The sequence below is a fragment of the Callionymus lyra genome, chromosome 14 (assembly GCF_982586985.1).
Source record: "Callionymus lyra chromosome 14, fCalLyr1.hap1.1, whole genome shotgun sequence".
Taxonomy (NCBI): domain Eukaryota; kingdom Metazoa; phylum Chordata; class Actinopteri; order Syngnathiformes; family Callionymidae; genus Callionymus; species Callionymus lyra.
Genome location: NC_141831.1, coordinates 16,853,747 through 16,881,110, shown reverse-complemented (window position 1 = coordinate 16,881,110; position 27,364 = coordinate 16,853,747). Strand labels below are relative to the sequence as shown.

Below are 27,364 nucleotides of genomic sequence, written 5' to 3'. Positions count from 1 at the left end.
CCCCCCTCCCTCTCTCTCTCTCTTTCACTCTCAGTACCAGCCTCATTCTATACCCATCTTCTCACTCTCTCCCCCCTTCCGCCTCCCCCACAGTGTCCCACACAGCAGCCATTGTTTGCCGCGCTCTGCGGCAGCTGAGCGCCGGGCGACTGTTCATTCCTCAGAGGTGGACGAGAGAGAAAAAAGGCGGGCGTGGCCTCGCCACTGCCCCCGGAAAAGCATCTCTCAGACCCGAGCAGACGATCCCAGAGTCACGATGATGACGCAATAAAAGTTTTGTTTTAAAAGGATGAACATGTTTATATGAAGTCAAGACGTCCCTAAATGTCTCCGCCCTCTTCTTCTTCTTCTTCTGCTCCCAGCAGGCGGATCTGGGCAGCGGCGTCTCGCAGGTGACGGACATCGAGGTGAAGAAGGAGCTGGTGGTCTGTAAGGCCGAGCCCCTGGCGCCCGAGGACCAGACGGAACCGGTCGACCTGTCCTTAAACAAGCCGCGATCGTCCGCGTTGCCTTTCCTGACGACCAACACCACTGTGAACCCGGCGCCGGGCGGCACCGTGTCCCAGGCCAGTCTGCCGGTCACCACCACGGTACAGTCCATCGGATCCATGGTGAGCTCCGCCCCTTTGGCCTTTGCTGCTCATGAAGTTACAACAATTGTTATTAGGTCTGTGTTAGAAAAGATTAGGCTGTACAATTAAATACTGTGAGATTTGCGATGACTGGGGACGAGAGGATACTCCAGCAGCTTTTTAATCTGACGCTTATTTCCAATGTGGTCATGTGATCGAACAATACTCCAAAAATATCATTGTTCTGGATATCCTATGGTTGCCCGTGTATCAGGATATGCATCGTATGGCCACGCCCTAATATACACCCGTTTACTTCTTACTTCCCAGGTTCTCTCTCCGGGGTCCATCTTGGCCACTCAGGGCGCCGGGGGCCAGCAGATCCTCCACGTCATTCACACCATCCCGTCCGTCAGCATGCCCAGCAAGGTGGGCCAGCTCCAGACCATCCCGGTGGTGGTGCAGTCGCTACCGGTGGTCTACACGACCATGTCCACGGACGGCGTCGCCACGGCGGCCATCACCGTGCCGCTGATCGGCAGCGACGGGCGTTCAGAAGGAACCGGTGAGTGGAGCCGCTAACTTATTATTATTAATAATTAATATTATTCTACCTACCTACCTAAACCAAAAGAAATAAAAGTGCCAAAGAAAACGGGTAAAGATGCTAACCTGCTACAACATATTGCTAATGCTAAGTTGCTAATGCTAAATATCAATCCAATCCGGGGGGGAAGGGTCTTCACGATCATATCTGGAGCTGGGATTGAACCTGGAACGTTTTAGCACCAAGCTAACCACTCTAACTTCTGAGCAAGACCTGGTGTGCAATTCGAGGGCCCTTTGACTGAATTTATGTCGCCCTCATGAGGTCACAGATCATGTGAAAACTAACTATTTTATTTTGGATTTATTTCTATTTCATTATTACAAGTCTCTAAATATGACGATAGGAATTTTTACCTCTTTTTTTTATTGCTCCCTCAAAATAATTTAGGATAATATTTAAATTACATAAATAATATTTGGAAAAAGGGGCTTTCACGTGAGGTACACATAAACAAGTTGTATAAACAATAATACTATTAGTATATTTAGCCTGATTTTACTACTTGATTTCATACTTTTTGCTTGATGGCCCCTCATAACAGCCTCTTTATAAATGTGGCCCCTGAGATTATTGAATTACCCGCCACTGGTCTGGATTAATGTAGACGAGTAAATACATGGAAATGCTGAATCAGAAACTCCTGAAGTTTCAGGTATTTTGGTCAAGATTCCCCTGCATCACAAGATTGTTCTGATCCAGATCATCAGATGTTTTTTTAAATCCGATTTTTAAACCAAGATTTTAATTATAAGAAAAAGTTCCTTCATCACATGACGACCCCAGGTGTGAATAATGGAGTGAATAAGAAGTATTTCAGTGAATGAGTAAAAGAATTAGGGCAGCTTTTTTAAATAACGGGGGAACTACAGAAGAGATGAAACGTGAGATAGAGGAGAGAACGATGAAAAGAAGGGGTGAGGGGTCGACTCTTCCCTTTCGGTTATTGATAAAAAAGTATGACAGCGACTTCCTGGGTGAACAGAACAAAGATGGCCGCTCTCACCTTGATGGAATTAAAATAGAAACACACATATATAACATTTTTTCTTTAAAAATATATTAGTATTAGTTTATTTGTCCCATGTCCCAACTCTCTTTTTTTCTTAGGTCTTTTTCTCTGTGGAACTTTCTTATGGAAATAACTGTACCATCTTTTTTTTTTACTTTACACTTGTTAGTATTTATTTGTTCATTTAGGATTTATAGAAGTACATATTATAAAACAAATACAGACACTCGAATTTCTGCAATTAAATATAAAACATTATAAATAAATAAATAGTTAAATAATGAATTTGTTTATTTTATTTGTATTTATTTATTTTGAATTATTTATATGTAATTGTGTTGCCACCACATAATAAAATCCAGTCTTAATAAAAGTTTTCTGATACTAATAATAGTAAAAATAAAAAATAATTCAATTGTCTGTATCTGTTTGTACTTCTATAACCACTTAAATTAACTCAATTCTCATTGACTGAGTTTTAGTTTTAAATATTAGAGTTAAGACCTGGATTTCTTATTTATTCACATTTCTAACTAACTTTTAAGCGTTAGCATCACCAGGGGCGCCTCCACGATGGGGGTCACGTGACCCATCTCGTCAAGTTTGCGTCGATGCAGCAGCTCTGCGGCAGCGACCACGCCTCGACGCGCGCAGACACACACACTTCGGATCGAGTCGGTCCTACAGGCGTTCGCGGCGGCGAAGTTATTAACCCCCTGCTGTTCTCTCCTCCTCCTCCTCCTCCTTCTCCCGCCTGCTCCCCATCATCTGTTTTTAAAACTCCTCGACTGAAACTTGTGGTACCGTCTCCCCCCAACAGTTCGGATCAAACCCGGCTCCACGTCCCCGGTGGAGTACCAGAGCGAGAGCGACGTGGAGAGCGGGACCGAGTCCGGGTCGGCCTCGCTCAGCGCCCAGAGTCTCGACGCCGGGTGAGAACACGGACGCACACACACTCGACACACACACATCATCGACAATGAATTCATACAAGAGTGTGAGTGAGTGAGTGGCCATGAAGGACGACAACAACAACAACAACAACACATATTGTTGTTTTTTTTGCCCCTTTGTTTGGGGTTGTGTCGGTGTGTGTGTCCACCCTGGCCTGCAGCCTGATGACATCACCGCGGCGCTGTCATGACTGGACTCTTACATAAAACCTCATACCAGTTCCTGCGTGGAGACGCCCCGCCGTCTCCCGCGGCAACCGGCGTCCGCATGCGTAAACACACTCACGGGGACATCTCGTCCTCTTTGTGAGTTATTGACTTCAGGCTGTGTGTGTGTGTGTGTGTGTGTTAATAAATCAGGAGGTGTGACCACACCCAGTGGGTGCGGCTGCTGAACTTTAACAGACGAGCAGGGTGTGGACTTGACAGTTGGTGTGTGTCTGTCTGCGTGTGTGTGTGTGTTTGTGACCTTTAACTTTAATACTCTCCTCCACCTGAGATCGGTTGTCGTGTTGCGTGACGTCTCTGTGTGTATTTAATCTTTTAAACAAACACGTTTGAATTGTGTGTTTGTGAGGATTAATACCAGGTGTGTGTATTTGTGTGTGACTTCTTTCTTTTTTTATATAAGTCTGCCAAGTTTAGTTGTGTGTTTGTTTTTTCTCCATGTGTGTGTTTTATTTAGAGCGCAGCAGCATTTAGTGTGTGTCTTTAATTTCTGAAACAAACGTGTGTGGTGTGAAGTGTGTGTTTGTAAGAATTAGAACCAGGTGTGTACTTGTGTGAACATAAGGAAATCAGCGTGTTGACTTTTCTTAATGTGTATTTTTTATAGCAGAATTAGTTGTGCGTTTGTTTTTCTTTTGTGATCGTTATTCAGAGCTCAGCAGTTTAGTGTGTGTGTGTGTGGATGTGTGCTTTTTGTGTGTGCAAGTCTGCAGCAGCAGCAAGGCGGTGACGTCAGTGCAATTGCGCCCTCTAGTGGTTTTAACGCTGACCTTCACAGCTATACAAGATGATGAAGCATGTTATTCATCGTGTGTGTGTCCTTGTGTGTGTGTGTGTAACAGATCTGTGATGGACCTGGAGGCGGTCGATCCAGACTCTCCGGACGTAAAGAGGAGAAGGATCCACATGTGCGACTATGAAGGTTGTAAGAAAGTTTACACCAAGAGCTCTCACCTCAAAGCTCACCGGAGGATACACACAGGTGAGATGACCTCCATCTTCCTCCCCTCCTCCCTCACCTCCTTCCTCCCCTCTTTCCTCACCTCATTCCTCCCCTCTTTCCTCACCTCCTTCCTCCTCACTCATCCTCACTCCTCTCCATTCTTTGCCTCATCTACTGACTTCTCTTTGAATAATAAATAAACATATTAACTTCCAGTTAAAAATGATCAAATAAAAACGTTTTTTATTTTGAAAAAAGTTCCGTCAACCAATAAAAAAGAGCTGCATAATTTAAAAACAAAGTTTCAAATTAAAAATAAATGTTAAATAAACAGCTAAGGATTTTCCAATACAAAAAAGTTGTGTAAATATAAAGCTTCAATTGAAAAATAATTTGAATTAAGAAAATCAAGGAAAAAAGATGCTTCAAAAATAAATGCCCAAAAAAAGATTTAAATTTAGAATAACCACTTGAATTAAAAAAAAGAATATTTCCATTAAAAAAAACAACCTATTGCTACTTAAAAAGGCTTCAATAAATAATAAAACAGTTTGCTTCAATTAAAAAAGAATTTACCTTAAATCGAAATATATTATAAATGAAAAATACTTCCTTCAATCAATAAAAAAAATAGATTAAATTAAAGAAAGTCTTCAATTTCAAACAATTGACTCAATTCAAAAAATTATATTTTTTAAATAAAGATTGCTACTTTAAAAAAACAAGGTTTGCTTTAAAATGAGAATGGTATTCAATTAAAAATAAACTTTCTTCAATCTAAATATATTTTCAATTAAAAAAGTTTCCACAATCCATAAAAAAAAATGCTCAAAAAAGACTGATCAAAAATATAGTTTAAAAGAAAATAAAAAGTTTCTTCAATCACCAAAAAAGTTAAAGGGAATTTAATAAATTAAATTCTTAGAGTTCAATTAAAAAGAATTGCTTCAATTTAAAAAATAAGAGCTGAGAAAGAAAGAGGTAAAGAAGTTTAGTCCAAGAGAACAAGAGGGCGCCAAAGAGATGTGAAAAATGGAATAATAAAGAAATCTTCGTCAATTCCTAACCCGCTGGTGTCCTCCGCAGGCGAGAAGCCGTACCACTGCACCTGGGAAGGCTGCACCTGGAGGTTCGCTCGCTCCGACGAGCTGACGCGACACTTCCGGAAGCACACGGGGATCAAACCTTTCCGCTGCACCGAGTGCGATCGTTCCTTCTCGCGCTCCGACCACCTCTCGCTGCACCGGCGCCGCCACGTCATGCTGTGAACTTCCCAGAATACTCCCTCAAAAAAAAAAGAAGAAAAAAAAACTCAGCACACCTGGGACCGGTGGCGGCGGCGACGCCGGGAACGTCCGGAGTTCGAAAACTTCAACGAGATCCGACTTTTGGGAAGAAAAGACGGAGGAGTTCGGGAATCATGCGTCACCTCGGCTGCTTCCTGGACTGGACGATGAGTCAGCAAATTTCAAATTGGGAATCAATCCCAGAGTATGAAATTGAAAAAAAAAATCCCGACTGTTGTTCCTTTTTTTCCGATTCACCGTTACTCCTCCAAAGTGAAAGCAGAGATGCTAACATGCTAGCATGTAGCATTTTTCTGTGGTACGAAATCATGGAGGGGAATTCCGAAATCTTGCCGAACCGAGTTTGTGGACGTTTTTAGCAGCTGAGGTGATCTTTGCTCACGAGTCACATGATCTGAATCCACCCTGCACTCGGATGCGGCAACAACAACAACAAAGAACAGTATTTGAGTATTATTTCCTTCTTGCCGCCACATTTTGCGTCACAAGCAGGATTTTTCTTGAGTTCGTTCCTGGGCTGTGAAAAATGTTTTTTTTCCTTTCCGAGTGCGTTTCTTGGAACGCCGTTTTTCAAGAGCGTGTTCCCGCCGCACCCGTGGACGGAACCCAAAATGTTAAATATATTTATGTTTCACGTGTTGTTTTTAGGAAATTTAAAAAAAAAAGAAAAAAGTATAACAATCAGGTAACGTTGTGAAACTAGCGTGGGGACATGTTGAGCACAAATATCACACAATAGAAGGACGTCGCTCTCGCGCAAATAATTCTATTTAGAAAAACATTAAGATTTAATTATTAAAAAAAAAAGTCATTACTTATTCGCTTTTATCCAGAATAATTCTTTATATACACTTTTTACAAATTAATCCGTGAATTGTTTTTTATTAATCATTATAGTTTTTTTTTTTAAATGTTCCATAACTGTTATTGATTCAAAGTTACTACTTTAAATCGTTCAATCCTGTTGCAATTTTGCTGAGTCATCAGCTCAATGTTAACGGTCTAATATGTAGAAAGATGGCTTTTTCTGCACAGTCATGATAGAACGGCTCAGTCCATTTCCTGGTAAAAAAAACAAAACAAACAAGGCAAATAAACAATCCCAGCAACTTCTTACATCACATTATACCTAGTTTTTAAGTAAAGTATTCGCTCAATAAAGTGAAACAAATGTATCTTTATCAATTAGAAAAAAAGGACAAACTCTTATTTTGCTTTAGTTGTGAGTATTTTAAAGACCAGAGTCAAATAAAAAGACGTTTTTTTTCCATAGCCAACATCAGGACTAATCTAAACAAAAGTGCAATAACGGATGTTATTTCCCCCCCCAACAAAATAAAAGTGTTAAGAGCTTCTGTTGTTTCAGCGGTTCTGGTCCAAACCTGGTTCTGGTTCCCTGGTCACTAAGGGTCTCAGACTTTGGAGGGCCGAACTCGATTATGCAACTTTAACGTTGATAACGGATCCGTAACTTTTTTCTTTTTAACTCAAAAAGTCGTGATTTAGCTCCAGACAAAAGTTCTAGCTTACAAGGTGTGACAATGAAGTTCGGATTTCTTGACAATATTTCGTTGACTTTTCGTCGGAACAAACTCTTTCGCAGCACAGAACCTCGTTCCTCTTAACGTTCCTCCTGCTTCTACTAAAAAAAAAAAAAAAAAAATGAAAGCACATGTTTCTAGAAGAATTTATGCATTTGAACGCAATTTGTGTTCTTTTGTAAACTGTTGATAGACGATGAGAGATAACTACGAGAACTCTTGTACATACGTGTAAATATCGGAGAAAAAAAGTAAACGTAACGGGTGAATTTCTATTTTTAACACTGACTAGAAAATGTGAACAAAAACTTTTCTGCTCCTTTCGTTGGTTTTTTCGATGTTTCATCGCGTGTTCAGTTGGAAAATATGACGTTTGTAGTTTCTTAAAGTTCTTGGTCCCACTTGTGTTGTGCACACTCGTGTTGCATGGAGAGTAGCGTTCTGGTTTTTTACTTATCGTGTTGTTGGTGAGCATGCCGGAGTGTGTGTGTGTGAGAGAGAGAGAGAGTGTGTGTGTGTGTGTGTGTGTGTGTGACAGTGAAAGGCGATGAACCAGAGGGAGATTCAAATCGTTGCACATTCTGATCGTCCGATTTGACGTTAGCTTGTTCAAACTTAAGCTTAACGCTTTTTACTAAAATACACACTTTTTTTTCTCAAAGTTAATGTGTTCACAAAGAAAGTGTGTCAAATAAATCTCTTTGAAATGACGAAAGGGCTTAAATCAGTATCATCAACAAGCTAATTGTTTGCTAATGTTTGTTAGCATAACAATCATCTTTATTTGTATTACAAAAAACACTCACTGGCAATTCAAAATCTTATGAATAAAGTAGCAACATGCTAACCAACGTAAAATGTACATTATTGTTACGAAGCTAGCAAAGAAATTGCTGACTCAACGCATTCAACACGTAACAAATGTACATAAGTATCATCAGCTGCAAATGGTACGCTGTTTGCTAAATGCTAAACGTGTGGTTTCATTGAGCAACTTACGCTAAAGCATTTCCATCAGAAGAATTAAGCTAATCATAAAAAGGGCTATATTATAAAGTGTTTTTTTGTTTATAAATGAAGCCGAGTCATTTACTGCTAATAAATATAGTGCGTATGAATCAGCGAGTCAGTGTTTTCTTAAAAGTGGTGTCTGAATGTAACATTCACGCTGTAACTCCCGTGTTAGAAAAATGCTAATTTTGGCTAATGTTTGAAATTGTCGAGACAAAGTTTCCCCCCAATAATTTTTGTTTCTTCTTTCAGTTCATTGAAAGTTTGCCGGTAATCATTCATATACCAACAAACACATGCATTCAAAAATGTTGCACTTATAAAAACTCTACGAAAAATACTCTGTTTAGCTTTGCTAGCATAGCATAGTTGACGCCCTTATTTCCCGGAATAATTCCATCACACTCGCAGTACAAAACAAACATTTGTCTGAATTACTTTTTAAACTTTCTAGCTGTGAATCTGCAGCGCCACCCTCTGGTCATCGTCATCATCGCTCTCTTCCTTTTTTTTCCCTCCGAATTCTTGCGTTGCTCTACCGATGGAGTTCTCGACCGTCTCAGTGCCTGAACTCGCCAACGTCTCTCTTTTCTATGGAATGCAGTAACTTCCGGGCCAGTACTATATTTACTCAGTGCAATGCAGTCATGCTTCAATAATACAAATAATTTTTTTTTTTTTATGTTGTTGCTTTTGTTGTATTTGTACAGAACAAATGTGTAAAGATCAGCAAGGAAAACGTGGACTTTTTGATACTGTGACTGTCGGTGTTCTAAAGTCGCTTTCTCCCTGTATAGTTGTGATTATTGCCCCTGCCCCGACTTTCTTCTTTTATAGAATAAAATGTTTTTTGGTGCAATTTAATCGCTCGTCCTTCTCTTTATTTACTCGTCTATATGACAATAAAATCAACTTCATGCAGACCGTTGAAGAACCTACTTCCTGTCTACAGATTGCTACAATTCTTGTTGTTATTTGCGATTCATTAAAATAACGGTTCGACTCGTACAACTGCTTTCAAATGTTTGCTAAAATTTGTAATTGGCTTATTTTCACGCTGTTGTATTAGCGTTTAAATCTTTTTTTTTTGCATTAAAACTTATTTATTTATTCCGATTTATATATCATTTTTAATCAATACTTATTCGATTATTTTCAAAATGAGTCGAGCTATTATCGGCATGAACTTCATGAGTCCGACTCACTTCCTGTTTACAAATTTTAACCCGTTAGCTCGACTGAGCTTCAGCCAATGAATGACTGGTTTCCTTTCCGAGTAAACAGAAATACACAAATAAATCTGAAGTTAAATCCAGTAAAATGTATAATTTTATCATCACAATTTATGCATCACTTTTAATTACAAATTAAACCCCCCACAAAAGTAAAAGAAATTGTCCTAAATTATCATTGCGAACATTATCCTAAATGCAAACTGCATCCTTTTCAATTATTTGTGAAGACTAAAAAAGAATTTCCCCTCTTCACTTTCCTTCTTCATAGTCTGCAAAAATGTACCTCTTTAAAAATACTAGAACTCAAAGACTTGGACATTTGTGAGTCGGATTAACTTCCTGTTTACTTAGGGAGTCCACAAATTCCAGCCACTTCCTGTCAAGTCAGTGTAAAGTACACCCAACATAACATTTTATTGCAGATTTACATAATATATAATTCAGGGGAGAAAACAAGTACTACAACTAATGAAAAATAATATTAAAAAAAGCATGACGAATGAAAAGATAGTGGGAGAAAAGAACAGTATTATTCAATATGTTAAAAAAAAGAAGTTATTTCAATCATAAAAATGTAAATAATTGAGTAATTTATATTTACAGTTGCAGTACAGCTGTTCCGCCAGCAGATAGCGCCCTGTAACAGCAGTAAACACGCGTCTGTCAAGTTTGCGATTGTAGTTTTAAGTTTGCGTTTTCATGTGAAGTGTGTTTGGTTTGAGGTATATTTGAGTGTTCTTGTGTACACAGCAAACTAGTACATAAGGTATTACTTAAATGTTTGTTAAATTTAAGTGTGCGTGCAAACATAAATGCGTGTAAACATGTTGGTAGAAGTTAGTAAACATGGATGTTGTTTTTGTGTGTTTGTGTGACTGCGTCCCGACACGTTGTGTTGTTTTCAGGTGTGTTTCACACGTGGACTGCTGACAAACAAGATTTAGAAGCTATTGTGTGTGTTATTGTGGGTCCTCGGCGCACACACGTGTGTGTCACTGGCTGAGTCTCACCTGAAGTTCAGGTAAGGTGACAAGCCCTCAGGTAAGCAGCTGCAGCTCAGACACCTGTCGTGACAGCTAATCTTCTTTCACACACATAAAAAACAACACAACACTTACCTGGCGCAGACGCAGAGCCACAATATACACGCAGACATGTCCGTGAACGCACCGTCGTCCCTGCAGCAGGTGATCAGTCCATCTGTCCATCATCCCTCATGAATTAGGAGATGTTCTTGTCAACAGACACGTTTATGATTTTTATTTATTTTAACTTATAAAAGTCAATATCGAAGTAGTAATAAATAATAAAGTATTTTCTACATCCGCAGTTCACTCTATCGCCTTTGTGTGGCAGTAGCGAGTTGAGTAGAGGCTGACGGACACGAATGAAAACACGAAGAAGCCAAATTATTAAAACTTGTTTATTTTTAGTAAATCGGAAATATTTGTAGCTTTTCAAGTCATCATTCTTCCTAGTAACAATAGTGCACGTTTTTTAATCTTAATATGAGTTAAAAAAAAATACATGAAATGATGTGAATCTCGTTTATTTTATTTATTTTCTTGGAATCTTGTTTTAGTATTTTGTAAAGTTATAATCATGGAGAAATAAATATCGTAGTGATGTTCGAGTAAGTCCATGAATTAATCAAATTACATTTTTTTTAAATATAAAACCATTCTCATTAAAAAATAATATATATCTTAAAGTAAAACATTTTATGATAATAATAATAATAACATTTTATTGAATACAAACTAAATATAATATATATAAATGTCCACATGAATCAGTCAGTATTTCCAGAATTGACCTTGTCAATAATGGATATTTTTATACCACAAATAAAAAGAAATAAATGTCTTAACTGTTAAATATATTGTCAAGTGAATTTGTTTTATGAGTGGAACGAAAGTAGATCTTAAAAAATAAATAAAGTTGTTTTACGAGCGAGTTAACTCTGCTCCACTTCTCTCTCCTAACATTCCTGTCGACCGAGGGTTCGTCTTGTCCTTGAACGCCTCGTATTGTTCTGGAATCTCGCAGGATATCGACGCCGTCATATCTGCGGCAGATTTAGTCAAACATTAAAACCAGATTATTGACGACTTCTGTCAGACGTCGTTAATGATTGACAGGCGGACCCGCGGGGCCTCCAGCCGGTCGTGGCGTTGAGCCCGAAAAACCTTCGAGTCGACTCTCCGGGGTCTTTGAGTCACTTTGAACGGATCGGCTCCAGAATCGACTTCCATCATCACTTGATTCTCCGACTCGTCGCTTCTACTGGCGAGGAGTCGAACCGACAACCTCTCTTGCGTGTTAGAAGTTTCTATTCTCGCCGTCATCTCTCGTCACGTTGGCAGCGGCTCCGACTCAGACTGTTCTGCCAAAAGTCTTTGTCTCCACGTGGACTCGTGACTCGCGTTCATACCACAGCACCTGTCCAGACTCGCCCGCCACAGCTCAGCCCGTCCACTTAAACGCTGTGTGGAGAGAGAGTGTGTGTCTGTGTGTGTAGGGAGAGTGATGTGTGTGTGTGTTCGGTGTTGATGTGTTGATCCGTGTTGATGTGTAGAGAGTGATGTGTGTGCGTCTGAATGTTTTTGTTTGTCTGTATATCTGTGTATGCCTGTGTGTGTGTGTCTGTGTTAATGTGTGTCTGTGTATTTGTGTATGTCTGTGTATATGTTACTGTGTTGATGTGTGTATCTGTGTTTGTGTGTAGAGAGTGATGTGTGCGTCTGTGTGTTTTTGTTTGTCTGTGTATTTGTGTAGGTCTGTGTATGTTTTTTTTTTTTGTTTTTTTTAGTGTGTCTGTTTTATTTTGAGTGTTTGTGTATTTTTGTGTGTCTGCATGTTTTTGGTTGTCTGTGAGTTTTTGTGTTTATGTGTATGTGTCTGTGTTGATGTGTGTATCTGTGTTTGTGTGTAGAGAGTTATGTGTGTGTGCGTCTGAGTTTTTGTGTATGTCTGTACATTTGTACGCGTCTTTTTGTGTCTGTATATTTGTGCGTCTCTTTCTTTTGTGTGTCTGTGTATTTTTATGTGTCTTTGTCTCTAAATGTTCGTGTTTCTTGTGTTCCTTTGTGTGATTCTGTGCGTTTGGATGTCTATTTCAATGTGTATTTGTAGGTCTGTCTGTGTGTTTTTGTTTTTCTCTGCGTGTGTTGTGTCTTTGATTGTAGGTGTAAATGTGTTTGTATGTCCGTGTTTATGTTTGCGTTTCTCTCTGTGCCAATGTGTTTGTCTGTATTTTTGTGTCAATCTGTGTGTGTGCGTATCAACACACAAAACGTTTGTCCGTTGTATTTGTGTACAGTTGTGCAAGTTTGAGTGTGTGTATGTGAAAATGTGTTGTATTACATCCGTTGATTTATTTTAACATGTGCGTTTGTATGAACGTGTGAGTCTATTTATGACTGTACTACACAATAAGATCATTGTTTGTGTTCAGATAATTGTGTTCTGGTATTTTCATGTCAGCACATTTGAACAATGTAACTTTATCTACACGACTCGTCCACTAAGACATATTTTCAGAATTTTATTTATTAATTTTCACACATTTTATGTATCAAAACCAGACAAATCAGCAACAAACACCAATTCAAAAGCCCAAGAGTTAAAAAACAACAAATATTAATAGAATAAGACGTCAATATTTACAGTATATTTACAGCTCGTTCACTCGTGCGTTGTTTTCTTCTCCAGACGCGTCAGTGCAACAACAGATTAAAACGTCACCGACTTCACCTCAATTTATTTTCCTGGGTCGATCACAATAAATAAACCTCACGATATTTACATCATCCGCCGAAAGATTGTCGAAGATTTAGTTGAAAGAGCTGGTCGCCGTGGCGACAGGAGCCCCGATACAAACATTGCGACCCGGGAGCAGGTACGACAGGCCGATTATTAACGTCGCCATGGAGACGCCGGGAATGTTTCAAAGCAACATTATTAAAAAAAAAAAAAAAAAGTGGTCAATCATTTCTAATCTTTTTTAAGAATATCCACAAATGTACACAAGCTCCGCCTCCTCCGGGAATCAGGAAGTTGATGAAAGAAGAGTTCATGAGGGAGTGTGTGTGTGTGTGTGTGTGTGTGTGTGTGACACCCAAATCCTCATGGCAGTGTAAATATGATGGAACTGATAAAAACAACAATAAAACATGTTATTAATCTGTTTATTTAAGTGTTTTTTTAAATCAATAATACAGATTAAAACATGTTAAAATTAGGTTTTATAATTATAATTATATATATATATATATATATATACACTGATGTTGTACATTTAGATTCTAATAATGTCAACTCTTCAGAGACTGGAATTGAATATAAAATAAAGAAGAAAAATGGAAATGTTACATAAAACATTTCTCTTTTCTAAACTATAATTTGCCTTCATGAAGGTATAGAAATAAATGAAGGTAGATTTGTTTATTTACGTTTAAATAAAAAGTTACATCAATTAAAAAAATCAACGTTCTTCACTTCAATAAAATAAAAAAATGACTTCAAATATTATTTTTTGAAACTTTTGGCCGGAACAAAAAAAACCTTTGAAATAAAGAAAAGTGTTGAAACACTTGTTTTTAACTGAAACGTTTATTTTTATTAAAGCAACTTTTTAAATGAAAATATTCGGTTTTCATATTATTAATTCATAATAAAGAAACAAAACTACCTTCATATAAATATACTATAAATTTAGACTTTTGGGTTTAAATGTAGTTTTTTCAAAGATAATTATTTTGTGTTTTGAAGTAAAGGATGAAGGATTTCGGTGTTTGATTCGTGTGTGTGTAGACGTGTGTGTGTGTGTAGACGTGTGTGTGTAGACGTGTGTGTGTAGACGTGTGTGTCCTCAGCTAGTTCTGGTGGCGCTTCATGTGCAGGGCGAGGTGGTCGGAGCGAGAGAAGCAGCGGCTGCAGGCGATGCACTTGAAGGGTTTGGCTCCGGTGTGTTTCCTGTAGTGTCGCGTCAGTTCGTCCGAGCGAGCGAAGCGCCAGTCGCAGTTGCTCCACGTGCAGCGGTACGGCTTCTCCCCTGCAGGACACACAAGGTACTGTCAGACACACCCTGTCGCATCTCAAAACGCTTCATCAAAAAACATTGATTCATCAACAACATCCACTTGTTTTCTCTTTTTATTCCGACTCAATTTTCTTTGACTGAATCTTTTCTTTTGTTAATCCTTTTATTTACCAGATTTTCCATCAATTTCTGGACTTCTGTCACTCAAGTTAACAACTTTATAAACATTTTTTTCATCTGGAAAATTGAATCTCAATATAAATGTTGATGTTTTAACAACAATATTCAGTGGAATGTTTTCAGTTGGTCGATGGCTGGTCGAGAGCTGATAAGATAAGTGGGTTATCAATCACCTGCGCGATTACAAGAGCAAAGTGCAGGCGAGGAAAGAAAGACTTCTGACTCTTGCATGTTAGAAGAGAGGAAGACGAGTTCAGAAAAAAAGGAGGAAAATTAACTGGAAAAAAAGGAAAATTTGACAATGTTCTTTTAATTTAAGTATTATTCTCGTAGATTCAAATACATATTAGATGTTTTGGTTCTTCTTAAGTTATTAATTCAGTTGTAAACCTCCTTAGTTTTCATGAAGTCAAGCTAAGTGACTTGTTTTTTGTCGCCCCCCCACCCCCACAAGTGTGTTGTGTTGTGTGTGTGTGCAGGTGTGTTTGGTTTCGCTCCCTCTTGTGTGTCGGGGGTCAAAAGCGTCGCCGCCTCTCGTCTCATTATCCTCCACAAACCACGACAATGAAATACGACTTTTGCACAGCGAGCAAACAAAGTTCAGCTCGACGGGCTCTAAGAGGTCAAAGGTCGACACTTCATCCATCTTTGGGGGGGGGGGGGGGGGGGAAGAAGAAGTTGTCGACAATCGAGAGAAGAGCCTCGTGTTGAGGTGAACACCAGTTGGTCAACAACTGTTCCGGACAAATCTGTGGAAAAGGTTTGCTAATGTGTTTGATCAGGTGGTCAAACAAGCGACACACACACTGAGGATAATAGAACAACACAACAATACACACAACCACAACCAACCATCAGTCATGCAGAGAACAAACCGTCTCGGATCTAAAGATGAAACATGCTCGACTGGCGACCGACCAGTCCTGCTGTTGAGCACACATGCACGCGCACACACACACGCGCACACACACGCACACATGCACGCACACACGCACACACACATGCACACACACACGCACACACACGCACACACATACACAAACAAATGACTCCACACAAGAGTTACAACTGTTTACAGCCGCACAGTCGAAAGAGCAAACAGCTTCATGAACTGACAAGCTCTCAGCTTTTATTAGCTCACTGTGTGCTTGAAGAGATCCACACACACACACGCATACACACACACACACACTCGCACACACATACACACACACAATCATGGTCAAGGTAAAAGGTGCCCCCCCCGATAAACGTTGAGCAGCAACAACAAACAACTTCAACACTCGACTGAAGCCGCTCTGAGCAGAAGGAAGTAGATGATCTTGTTTCATATATATATATTATATATATTATGTACGTTTAATAACGTCTTTATTACTGAGGTCAACATCTGCATTAGTATCTTAACAAGAATAACAACATCTACAGTGAAATGTTAACTGATTTAAACCTTTGATTAAAATCTAATCCATTGCAATTTGACATCTCATTGTTAGATTTTTAATAGATTTGACACATAAAAGTGAAGTAATTTAATTTTTCCTCAACTCAACCTCTCTCCTAACAAGAATCACTTTTTATTTTGGTTTTCTTTACTAATCCATCACCCCACCAGGAAATAGCCTTTTCATTAAATAGATATTTTTGTTTATTTAATTTTTTTCTGTTCCAATTTTAACGCTCATCAATCATCATTTGGATTTGATCTACAATACATTTGTATCAATAATATAAATATAGTCTTTTTTTTTCTTCTTTCTTTTGTTGCATGACTTTTCCCTCAAAGCTATGTAACAATTTTGTCTTTTAGTGTTGGTTAATAATCCTCTGCTACGAATCAACTCCATTTGTTTGTATATGACCGAGTATTTATACATGTATTTATTTATTTTTCATCTGATTCGATTCAATTCGGATTTTCTTTTTTTAGTTTATGTTTAAATCTGTGATTTTTTACCTCCATTGCAGAATATTTCCTCAAAATAATAGACAGTCTTGACTTTTAATCTCCCATTTTGTATTGTATTGATATTTTTTCATTATTTAATGATAAAAAAAAACGTTTTTTTTTTTACTTTTACTTTTTCTGTGACTTTTGTCCTTTAGAAAGTCCCCTTTTCTTTCCAAAATGTACATTTTAAACACTTTACTTTTGAGCGATGCACCTCTATAAACATTTTTCTGTTGCTTTATTTACCTTCTTTCATTTTCTTATATTTTTTTCACGACCTTTTATACATTTTCCATGACCTGCCGCGTCTAATGAATAACATCAGATCCAAATCTCTCTTCTACTGACAGTTGGTTTGTTTTCACTCGTCTTCCACTCCTGTCTTTATCAGATTCCTCCTCTTTTTACGCTTCGTTTCCCGCGACACGTCGGAATCTGAACATCGGAGGCTTCTTTCCTTCTACGGAAACGCGACCCCTGCGACCTTTTAGAATCAGGAGAAACAGGTTTTTTCTTCATCATTTTCCCGAATCTCACTTCCTCTCATCCCGAACAACCTCCTCGATCCGGTCCAGTCGGAGGAGGCGACAGGTACCGACACGACCGACGCATTCTTAAGCAGGTTTTCCTTTTCGTCACTGTGCGTGCGTGGGCGTTCGACAACCGTCCGTGTTACGACACAGCGAATTAAAGCGCGGATTAATGGCCACAAAGATGAGATGACTGTTCGGGATTAAAGCAAACATGTGGGCACAAAGAACGCTGGAGGAGGGGAGCGAGGACCTGCTGGTGCTTGTGAGTTCATTCACCGCCATTCAGCATCGACGGGTTGAAAAACATGGACGTGTCAGAGACGATTTCTCAGGTCGTCCACTTCCAGCTATCGAAGTGTAAATGACGCCTGCATACTTCAATATAATGTCAACCCTAACTGAAGACTCAAGAGACTCTCACAAGAGCAGTACTTTAATAAATACCTCAGTACACAAAGTTAAAATGAAGCTTGAATAATGGCTGTCTCGGTTCATTATAGGTAAATAAAAGCGTGATGATTTATGCCAAAGTGTAAACATGTTGTTTCTCAGACGTCCACTAGGATCACACGAGAGTCTTGCCACGAGGCTCACGAACCCACATTTCTTTGAAAGAAGCCGTGGGCTTCACAAGATCTTATCAGGAGCCTCAACAAACATCTGTCTTTTTTTTGTGAAGGTTCCCGATGAATCCTATATTTTCAGCAAAATATCTCCCAAATCCCGAGTCTTGTCCAGACACAAATGTGTATCGCAATCGATAGATACCGGAACAGTTCCTTCGAAAAGCTGCTGGTGCTCAAAGAGCTCCTTAAACTTTACAAGTTTGAATCGTAAAATAACTTTCCTCGGTTCTCTCAGTTTTATTCATTGACTACATTTTGTCAGTTGTTTGTAACAGACTGCCAGGCGATGTGCGTGCTGTGAATCACAAATACGGCCATATTTATAACCGTTGTGTTATCCCAGGGTCTAGGTGACCCGGTTGCTTGAAAACAAATGTGTTTGTGGTATCCCTTGTGTCGTCTCTGGGTCAAGATGAACGACCTCCCTGGCTTCCATAAATACATATGCAGCGGTGGAGGTCGTTCATCTTAAACAAAATGCAACACAAGGGATACCTCAAACACGTTTGCATTGTCTCAGAGACAACACAAGGGTTAAATACATGTTACATGTTTGCATGCTTGATTTTTAAATGTTTTAACCAGTCAAATAACACGGAAACCAAATGAGGCACCAAAATCGAACGTTGGTACTAGTGTCATTATAGTGACAAGTTACAGTGAACATTCATACTTTTGAGTCCCTGATGATAGATATTAAGAACACAGTAACCATTACATAATATACAAAGTTATTTTCTCAACCAACACACCAATGAAAGCTCCGTTAACCAAAACCGTCAAATAATTATAAACAAAAGGCCCAAAGTTTAACATCCACCACTCAACTTGAAGTGCAACTAATAAGTCTGAAATCTCGGCAAACAAGAGGTTACGAGAGCGGAGTCCATTATGACGTAATAATGGCTTCACTCCTCTAACCAGTCATACGCCCCGCTTTGTTTATACAACAAGACCCTTGGAGGTGGAGATTTCCAGGACCGATGACACGCGGTGACAAACCTCGACGTTTGTCCAATCACAACTGAGTGGGTGTAGTTATGGTAAACAAGATTTCATCTCCAGAAAAACAAGTGTTTTCAGTGGGTGGGGCTTAAACACATTTTCTAAAGTAAGTATTTCAATGAAAAGAGAGTTTTGTACAAACAGACACATACTGATGATACAATAGAGGTCCAAGATCTATTTAAGACACATTAGTTGAACTTTAAAGTGATAGTTCACTAAAACCAATAGACTGAAAGCTCTCTTGATATTTACCCCGAGTATCATCGGTCTGTGTAGCATGTTAGCCTCTTAGCTTCTGCTACAAAAAGAGCTCAAATATTGACTTGTTTAAAGTTTTCCCGGAACAAATCCTCATGTCAAGGCTTCGATACAAGTAGACGTTACAGACGAGCAGTATATAGGTATTTGGATGTTTTTGATTTAGTCTTTTTGGACGAAGATAAAAGGTACAATGGACATAATAATGGACAAAGAAAAGATCGGATTGATGAAAACAATCCTAACCCTAACTATTCAAAGCAGACACACAGGTGTGGAGAAGGAAGTTACCTGTGTGCGTCCGTTGATGAGCCTTCAGGTGGGAGCTCTTTGTGTAAACTTTGTTGCATCCTGGGAAGGAAAAGAAATCTCAGCGTCAGAACAACAATGAACATTGACACAGATCGTTTGTCTTGCGCACGTCTGACATTATTTTTAATGACGCCGTTCACGCTTCAGAATTTGTGGCCCGAGGCCGACGAGAGATTTTTCGTTGAGAAAAGAAAGTAAAGGTTCAGTTAAAGTTTGGTTAGGACTAGGACATGCTAATGTCCAGGATGTTGAAACACAATATGTGTCCACGCACATTCTTTAGGACAATAAACTGGAGACAAGAATCAAGTGTCTGGTGCTGATCTTGACAGATATACTTAAATGATTGAGTCATGATACTGCAACACACAAAAGATACACAACTATGAACTTCAGCCAGGACTATGTTCAACTTCATGGGTCGATTCACTAGGTTGTCAAAAATGATAGAAACCCATCTACAGCAAAATTTTGGACACACCCAACGGCGTCATTCAAAGTTTTCAATTGTCGGGTCTGTCTGACCTTTGTTTGTTAAAGTGACAGTTCACCCAAAATTCAAACTTATTTACAAACTTACACTTATTTTCTACTCACCCTCATGTCGACTAAAGGTTGGGATGATTTTCAGAGTAATCTTCCTTTTTTGTTTTTTAGAGTTATAGACAAAAATGTTTGTTCATTTTAATGTAGCGACTGGAGCTCAGCGGATGAACTTCCTTAAAAAAACGCTTGTATTGAAGCCTCGACAAAAGAATTGTTTTGGAAAATATGAAATAAGTCCATATTTTACGCTCGTATGTGGCAGACGTTCAAAGAAAAACAAGCGATACAGAGCAAACAAACAGTTTACCGTCGCAATATTTACCCGGATAACTTCCTGTCTGTCTGTATCTTATTCTTTAAACTTCTGCTACAAATGAGCTAAAAATATAGACTTGTTGAATTTTTACCAAAACAGTTTTTCTTGTTAAAGAGAACAGACGTTACAGAGAATCAATATGAATGAAGGTATTTGGATGTTTTTAAGTGTCTTTTTGAAGGATGAACCAACTTAAAAAGTCAAGATATTCCAGAAAGTAACCGAGACAAGAAACACCCATGAATTGCAACAACGTCATCAAGAAAAAAGCTAGAAGTCTGCAAAGCAGTAATTAGAATAAAAGTGGCTACTTTGAGAAAACAAGACACGTTTTTCAATATTTTCAACTTTCTTTGTCGAGTACATGATTCCACATGTTTTCATTCATAGTTCTGATGCCTTCAGTGATAATCTACAATCTAAATAGTTGAACGGTAGCATTGTCCAAAGTTTTGGCCTGAATTCTTTCTAAAGAATAGCCAAGAAAAGAACATTCATTTGCCTAATATTTAGAAATAAACAGAATGTATTTTGCCATTTTACTAGATGATTGTAACTTTAAACACAAATTATATAAGCGATTCAAACAGGAAGTGACTTGTTGGAAAGTCTCTTTATCCAGAGTAGAAACTTCAGGTGTAAAAACTCCAGTTTTATATCTTTAGGCTCAACACAAGGGTCATATTTAATACTTCAGTCTTTCCACATTTTGATCGATCGTCCAGTTAAAACAAAGACTTTTGACCCTTCGATGTCGGATACGTCACTTTTTCCCGCTCCACCTCATATATCTCGACCATGTGAAGAACCGGTGCCACCTTCACTGTCCTCTAGACCAGGGAGCAAAAAACAGAAACACTCACCTTGGTAGTTACAAAAGTGGATCCTCCGCTTCTCCAGTTCTGGATTGTTCCTTCTGTTGTACTTGGGTCCGGTCAGTACTCCCTGTCCATGCGTCATCAGCATGGCGTGGTGGGACAAACCCGTCACCTTCATCCCGCTCAGGTGCTGCTGGTACGGCGGCGGCGGTTGACTTGCTAAGCTGAGTAGTTCCGCCTGACCGTCCGGACTCCCGGGCTGCGAGTTGGGGGGCGAAGGCGGGAGGCTGTGCGGCGCCGTGTGATGGGTCGAGCTGTGCCCGGTGTGCTGGTAGTAACCGTGGTGATGTGGCGGCTGGGGCTCCCCCATCATGTAGCTGCCGTTGGCGCTCTGCAGCGAGATGTTGCCGAGGTTCAGCAGGGTCTTGGAGGCGCCGGACACTGACGGGCTGCTGTGCGACAGAGTCATGGTGAGGTCCGCACATGGCATGTGGTAGACCTGGGGCTGCGGCGCTTGCGGTCCGATGTGGACTTCATTTTCAAGACCGTGCTGGGATGGTCCAGGGCTCAAGTCCTGTTTGATGAAAACCCCGTTGACCACCGGGGGGACGCTGAAGACGGAGGTGAAATCCGGGAGGGCCTGACTACCGCTGCTGGAAATGGAACACGGAACCTCTAGTCCTGGTTCTGTTTTTATCTGATGCGGGACAATGGTTTTGGTGTTGGCCCGGTAGAGGCCCGTCCGCAGGTGAGTGGTGTTTGGAAGGATGACGTTAATGTTTAGACTGTAGGGGGCGCCGTGCTTGTCTTCTGCGAAGTACTCGTCGACCACCGACGCGCTCTCCCGCCGGTACTTCCTGTCGAGGATGTCTTGCGTCGGCATCAAGGTGGCCCCGGGGACGTGAGTGAGGTACTTGTCCATGTCCAGTTGGGTCTGACGGACGAGAAGAAGAAAAAGATTAGAAAACTTTATTCAAATGTTCGGATCCATTTCATCTTGAAGAATCTTGTCGAGAGCCAGAGAATCCGAACTACTCTGTTGCATCAACAGACCAACCAAAATAAGGACTTACAACTCCAGAGTGAGTCAGCAGAAACCTCACCGGGTCAAAATACATTTGGCACACAAATGACGAAACCATCAAATTAATTCTGTTCACGAGGTTGGTCCTGTTTAACTCGGGGCCCCCTGTTGGCGAGTGGCCCCCGAGTTAAACGGGACCAACCTCTTGGATTAACTTTAAACTCAACATTCTGGGAATGAAAAGAGATTCTTTAGGACCATCTTGGTAAAACATAGAACTTGTGAATGTGCGATGAATCCTGGGACAACAAGTCGCTCCAGAACACAAGGCTAAGTTCTACCTCTGACCCGGGATCCCCCCCCTCTCGATTAGAAAAGTTGAAACAGGAAGTGCATCCGTGTCGGGTGGTGGTGCGTCTGAAGACGGAACTGGTTAATGATTGCTGCCATGAATCTTTTGTTCTGATAAGGAACAGTAACTGTCTCTTATCAGCCGTTTATGAGCGAGTGGGTGGAGGCCCACGGTCGTCCTAAGGTGCCTGAAGTTACACGACAACTTTTACCACTTATGATAGAAACTAACTGGAGGGAGTCAAATGGTCTTACAACAGCCGTGCATTGGAACATTGAAGCTGGTTTCTTAAGATATGGATCGTTTGATAAGAAACATTATTGTCAATGTTGTGTGTCCTGAGGACGTCTGTCAAGGTTGACCCAATAAAACTCATCCATTAGATTCATAAACAGATTAACAGATTTGACATAAACACAAAAGAGAAACAGTCCAAACTAGTCTGTAACAAAAAATTGAATCTTTGGAAAAAAAACGAAAAAATAATGTTCACTAATATACGGAAAAATGAAATGACATTTCAGCCTATGTGGTTTTGTGTGTTTTTTTGAGATTGTTGTAGGTGGTTGTAGTGCTGGTTGTGTGGATGGTGATTGTGTAGATGGTTGTTGTGCTGGTTGTGTGTAGATGATTGTTGTGTTGGTTGTGAAGATGGGTGTTGTGTTTGTTGTGTAAATGGTTGTTGCGTTTGTTGTGTAAATGGTTGTTGCGTTTGTTGTGTAAATGGTTGTTGCGTTTGTTGTCTAAATGGTTGTTGTGTTTGTTGTGTGTTTGCCTTTGTTTTCTTAATGGTTGTTTTGTTGGTAGTGAAAATGGTTGTTGTGTTGGTCGTGAAAATGGTTGATGCGTTTGTTGTTTAAATAGTTGTTGTGTTGGTCGTGAAAATGGTTGTTGGCATTTGTTGTGAAGATGGTTGATTTGTTGGTTGTGAAGATGATTATTGTGTTGATTGTGGAGATGGTTGTTGTGTTGGTCGTGAAGATGATTGTCGTGTTGGTTGCAAAGATGATTGTTGTGTTTGTTGTGTAAATGGTTTTTGCTTTTGTTGTGAAGATGGTTGTTGTGTTGGTCGTGGAGATGGTTGTTGTGTTGGTCGTGAAGATGATTGTCGTGTTGGTTGCGAAGATGATTGTTGTGTTTGTTGTGTAAATGGTTTTTGCTTTTGTTGTAAAGATGGTTGTTTTGTTGGTCGTGAAGATGATTGTCGTGTTGGTCGCGAAGATGAATGTTGTGTTTGTTGTGTAAAAGGTTTTTGCTTTTGTTGTGTTGGTCGTGGAGATGGTTGTAGTGAAGGTTGTGGAGACAGTTGTTGTGTTGGTGGTGAGCAGGTTGTTTTGTTGTCTGTGCCTGAAGCACGTCATACATCAGTGGCAAAAAAAAGTTGACGACAACTCTCCTCACAATAGTCGCGTGTTTGCTCGTGGGTCACGGCACTAATAGCGCAATAAGTCACCGATATGAAACCGACTTCTAGATTCTTCTGCGGTGACATCAGCCGAAAAGAGCCGGAGCGAGCGGCGAGTTACAGAGTAACTCAAGTCGTTCGCTGGTCACGCCTGATGATTCCTCTGATCAATACTTCGATTAAATCTCTCTCGGCTCGTTTTCTACTTCCCCGACATGATCCGACTCTCTCTGCCGGCTCGTACTGGTTTGCATGTGGAACAACATCCACCTGGATTTGCATGGAGAGTCTGGTGTCCTGATTCCACTGATGATGATCCAGATGATTGGGAAGTCATGCAGTCATTTGTTAGAAAAATCTTTAAATCTTACCACACTTACTTCCTTTAAAAAAAATCGTTTTTCTTTTCGGAAATGTTATTTAATTTTTCATTGGAATTATTTTTACATTGAGCAAAAATGTTCTACATCTGCAAACATGAATTTTTAATTGAGTTCAATAAACTATAAACGATGCAGAAACTGCGCAGCTGCAGCTCATGATCCGGACCGGTCCTGCCTGCAGGCGGCTCATGTGGGTTCTGCTCAGACAGGTCCGACCACATGCTGCCATCACTGACACGAAGCAGGTTTTTAAAAAAAAAGCACCTTTCACTGAATCATGAAGCTTCAAATTTTGGTCCCAGATGTTGACATTTGTTTGTTATTACTGTCGGTGTCTGTCGAGAATGTGATGCGTTCAAAGCCGGCGTGAAGTGTGGGAACTTTTATGTTGCAAGCTGGAACAAAAATGATTTTCTCGTTGAGCAACAACTTAGATTTATGTAGACGCCATTGATTGAGTGACGCTTATCATCTCATGGAGGTCAAAAGCACGAACATGTTAGTCTGAGGAGACTTTTTGTAGGGAAGGAGAAGTAAAGCTACACGTGTCAGAAGATCATGTGTTCACTTCTTTGGTCATTTGTAGCGGTGATTCAAAAGAAAGCCAAAAACGTTTACAAAAATGTAATTTTTAAATCTCTCTGTTAAAGCCATTTGACAGCTTGATCATGTGACTTGAGGGATCACATGACCCCGACCGGCTCTCTTTACAGCTCTGGCAGCACTCCAGCGCCGACACCTCCGCAGCGTCCAATTTCTGTTTGTACACTCGACACATGTAAGTTTCATGCCGTCGTTCTCACTCCATCACGCCGCAGACACTAAAATAACAAGCGTGTCCTCGACGTCTTGCTTCGGGAGACGATTTGTATGAAGAAATAGTTTCTTTCTTTTCAGTTAAAAGTTGAGCCGTCGTTATTTCCTGATTTATCTTTGAAGTTAAATGGTCCAGAACCTCCTTTAGCTCTTTCCTAGACGACGGTGACTCTATCTGGGTTTGCCCCGGGTCCTCCTCACAGTTACACAACGCTCAGGAAACAAGGGTAAACTCTTGTATCTGTGATCTTGTTCTCGAGTCCCTACATAGTGCTGACCACAGTGAGTATAGAAACTTGTTTTGATGACACGACACCTTCCTTCTGTCCATCATCATCATCACCATCGTCCTCCCATCACTTGTGAACAAGACTCCCTGAGACACTAATGGAGTCATAAATTATTAAAATATGAGGGAATAGTTGCATTAAAACATAACATATCACTGGAATCAATGAAAGAATTTGAATCAATCCATCAACATCAGCAGTAATTCAAAATTCAAATTTATTCTGCAGAACTTCCACCTTTAAGTGGACAGTTTTGGGTAATAATTAAAGTTTATTAAAGGTCAAAACTCAACATCCACCCTGAGAGAAGACTTGAAAAAACCTAGATTATCACCAAAGCCAACTTTAATCCATTCACGACTCCATGAAGACACAACAATGTGTAAAATGTTCATAAATCTTAACTATAAATAAATAATTTGTACCTTTTTGAATCACTTAAGTCCCTTTTTCTGCATTATAATGATTTACTTTTTGTGTTTTTATCAGTTTAATCCTTTTTGTGTCTGTTGTGTGAATTTTATTTTCTTCTCATTTGCCTTTATTTATTCAACATAAATCTTTTAGTTTAGTTTTTTCTCCACAGAACTTCTTAAATGATCCGTCAAATATTCTCTTTTGTTTCAATGAGTCACATTTTCTTCCTGGACTAAACTGCTTCGTCAGTCATGAAGCAACAATCGTCCAAGTCACGACTTCACAAACATAAATTTTACCCTGAAAAAGAAAAAAAAATGTTGCTAACAGTTAGCATCGGCTAGTTATTCATCAGAAACAAAAGTGAAAAAAGGTTGTTTTTTTAAAAGATGAAACTGAATTCTCTGAAACTGAAACTTCTTCTCGTGCGTTTTTTCGTCGCAACACAAACAAACATAGTGTTCGTGTCGGGATGTTTTTGAAGAAATTCGACACTTTTGGCACGATTACTGCAGAAACAACCGTTTCACAACTTTTTGTTGTCAACAATTGTTCTTCGTGTGGCATTAAAACTCATATTTAAGTTTAAAAAAAAGATGACGACATGTGCCGTGACACCAGAGATACAGGCAAATGAGGAGATTTCCTGAGACAAAGCAAAGATCATATCTTGTTAGATTAGTATTGAAGGGCCAGAGGCGCTCTGGTGTCAGAGTGTTTACCTCCAAACAAACTTCAGAACAACATGCTTTTCTCCTTTAACAGCTCAACACTACATTCAAAAAGGCCTTTAAAAGACAAGTTTGATGAATCATGTGCTGATGAAAGTTCATAAGTTGGTAAAAAATAAAGGTGAGAAAAGCTTAATTAAAGTTGATTTATGAGAGAGATCTACTTCAGGAATCCATGTGATCTTAATCTTATAAAACTAGTCAGGTGTCAGTCTGGGACTTTAACCTGTTCATCTACCTGCACAGGTGAGCAGGTAAATACACTCAAAGTGATGAATTTTAGTTGATTAATTTTTAATTTATTAATCATGGTTTTTAAACGCGTTTTTTTTTGTTTTGATATCCAAGTTTTTTTTTTTTTTTAATTTTACGGAAGGTCGAGAAGAAGAGCTCCAGCACAGCGGGCCGGCGGCGACACTCACCCCGGGCTTGACGTCCTCAAACACGGACGCGTCCTCGCCTCCCTCCGCTCCCGACATCCGCACCGGCTTCAGCTGCGTGAAAACCACCCGATCCTCGGACGTGTGCGTCGGATTCATGACGCTCGCTGCCATCGTCTCCGCGGGAAACAAACCGACTTCTGAAAAACGACCCTGACAAAAGATGTTTTGCGCCTTTCTTGGAGCGGTAAAAAAGTCCAAAGCCCTCCCCCTCTTGTGTCCAGGTAGAGCTCACCTGCGCTCAAGTATGGGCATGCTACCTGTAGGGTCAGGTGGACTGAGGCAGCCAATCACGGACGAGGAGAAGAGTTGGGGACCAATCAGCTTCGAGGAAAGAGGCGGGTTCATTAGAACCGCTGGAAGAAAACAACTGGAGGGCGGAAAAGATATTAAATATAAAAATAATTATTCAATTATTACGCCTCAAATTGCTTTTAAAAACTTTTTTAAATACATTTAATTATATCCAATTTTCTATTTTACAGTCAGTAGGAATTAGTGTATT

The 27,364-nt window shown here is 39.8% G+C and overlaps 2 protein-coding genes across 4 annotated transcripts in view; one reads left to right on the top strand and one right to left on the bottom strand.

Moving 5' to 3' along the window:
• The window catches only part of klf8 (Kruppel like factor 8), a 41,106-nt gene extending 32,068 nt beyond the window's left edge, over positions 1 to 9,038 (top strand). Inside the window, exons 3-7 of one of the 2 annotated variants that reach the window (XM_087806856.1) lie at positions 366 to 611; positions 903 to 1,137; positions 3,012 to 3,123; positions 4,215 to 4,354; positions 5,402 to 9,038. In XM_087806856.1, the coding sequence (XP_087662982.1) occupies positions 366 to 611; positions 903 to 1,137; positions 3,012 to 3,123; positions 4,215 to 4,354; positions 5,402 to 5,583 (915 nt within the window). In that variant the 3' untranslated portion in view covers positions 5,584 to 9,038. Of the gene's footprint in view, positions 1 to 362; positions 612 to 902; positions 1,138 to 3,011; positions 3,124 to 4,214; positions 4,355 to 5,401 lie in introns of both variants that reach the window. The other variant, XM_087806855.1, reaches the window with a different exon arrangement.
• A 3,905-nt stretch (positions 9,039 to 12,943) lies between these two features.
• klf5l (Kruppel like factor 5 like) lies at positions 12,944 to 27,079 on the bottom strand. 2 transcript variants are annotated; one of them, XM_087806854.1, is made up of 5 exons: positions 26,842 to 27,079; positions 21,047 to 21,935; positions 19,301 to 19,360; positions 14,269 to 14,465; positions 12,944 to 14,236 (listed from the first exon to the last, which is right to left on the bottom strand). In XM_087806854.1, exons 1-4 carry the CDS (start codon positions 26,971 to 26,973, stop codon positions 14,287 to 14,289), a joined length of 1,260 nt encoding a protein of 419 aa, XP_087662980.1. In that variant the 5' UTR covers positions 26,974 to 27,079; the 3' UTR covers positions 12,944 to 14,236; positions 14,269 to 14,286. The 2 variants fall into 2 exon arrangements, with proteins under 2 accessions (XP_087662980.1, XP_087662979.1); XM_087806853.1 differs by having other exon boundaries at positions 12,944 to 14,465; positions 26,842 to 27,078.
• Between the last annotated feature and the right edge of the window lie 285 nt (positions 27,080 to 27,364).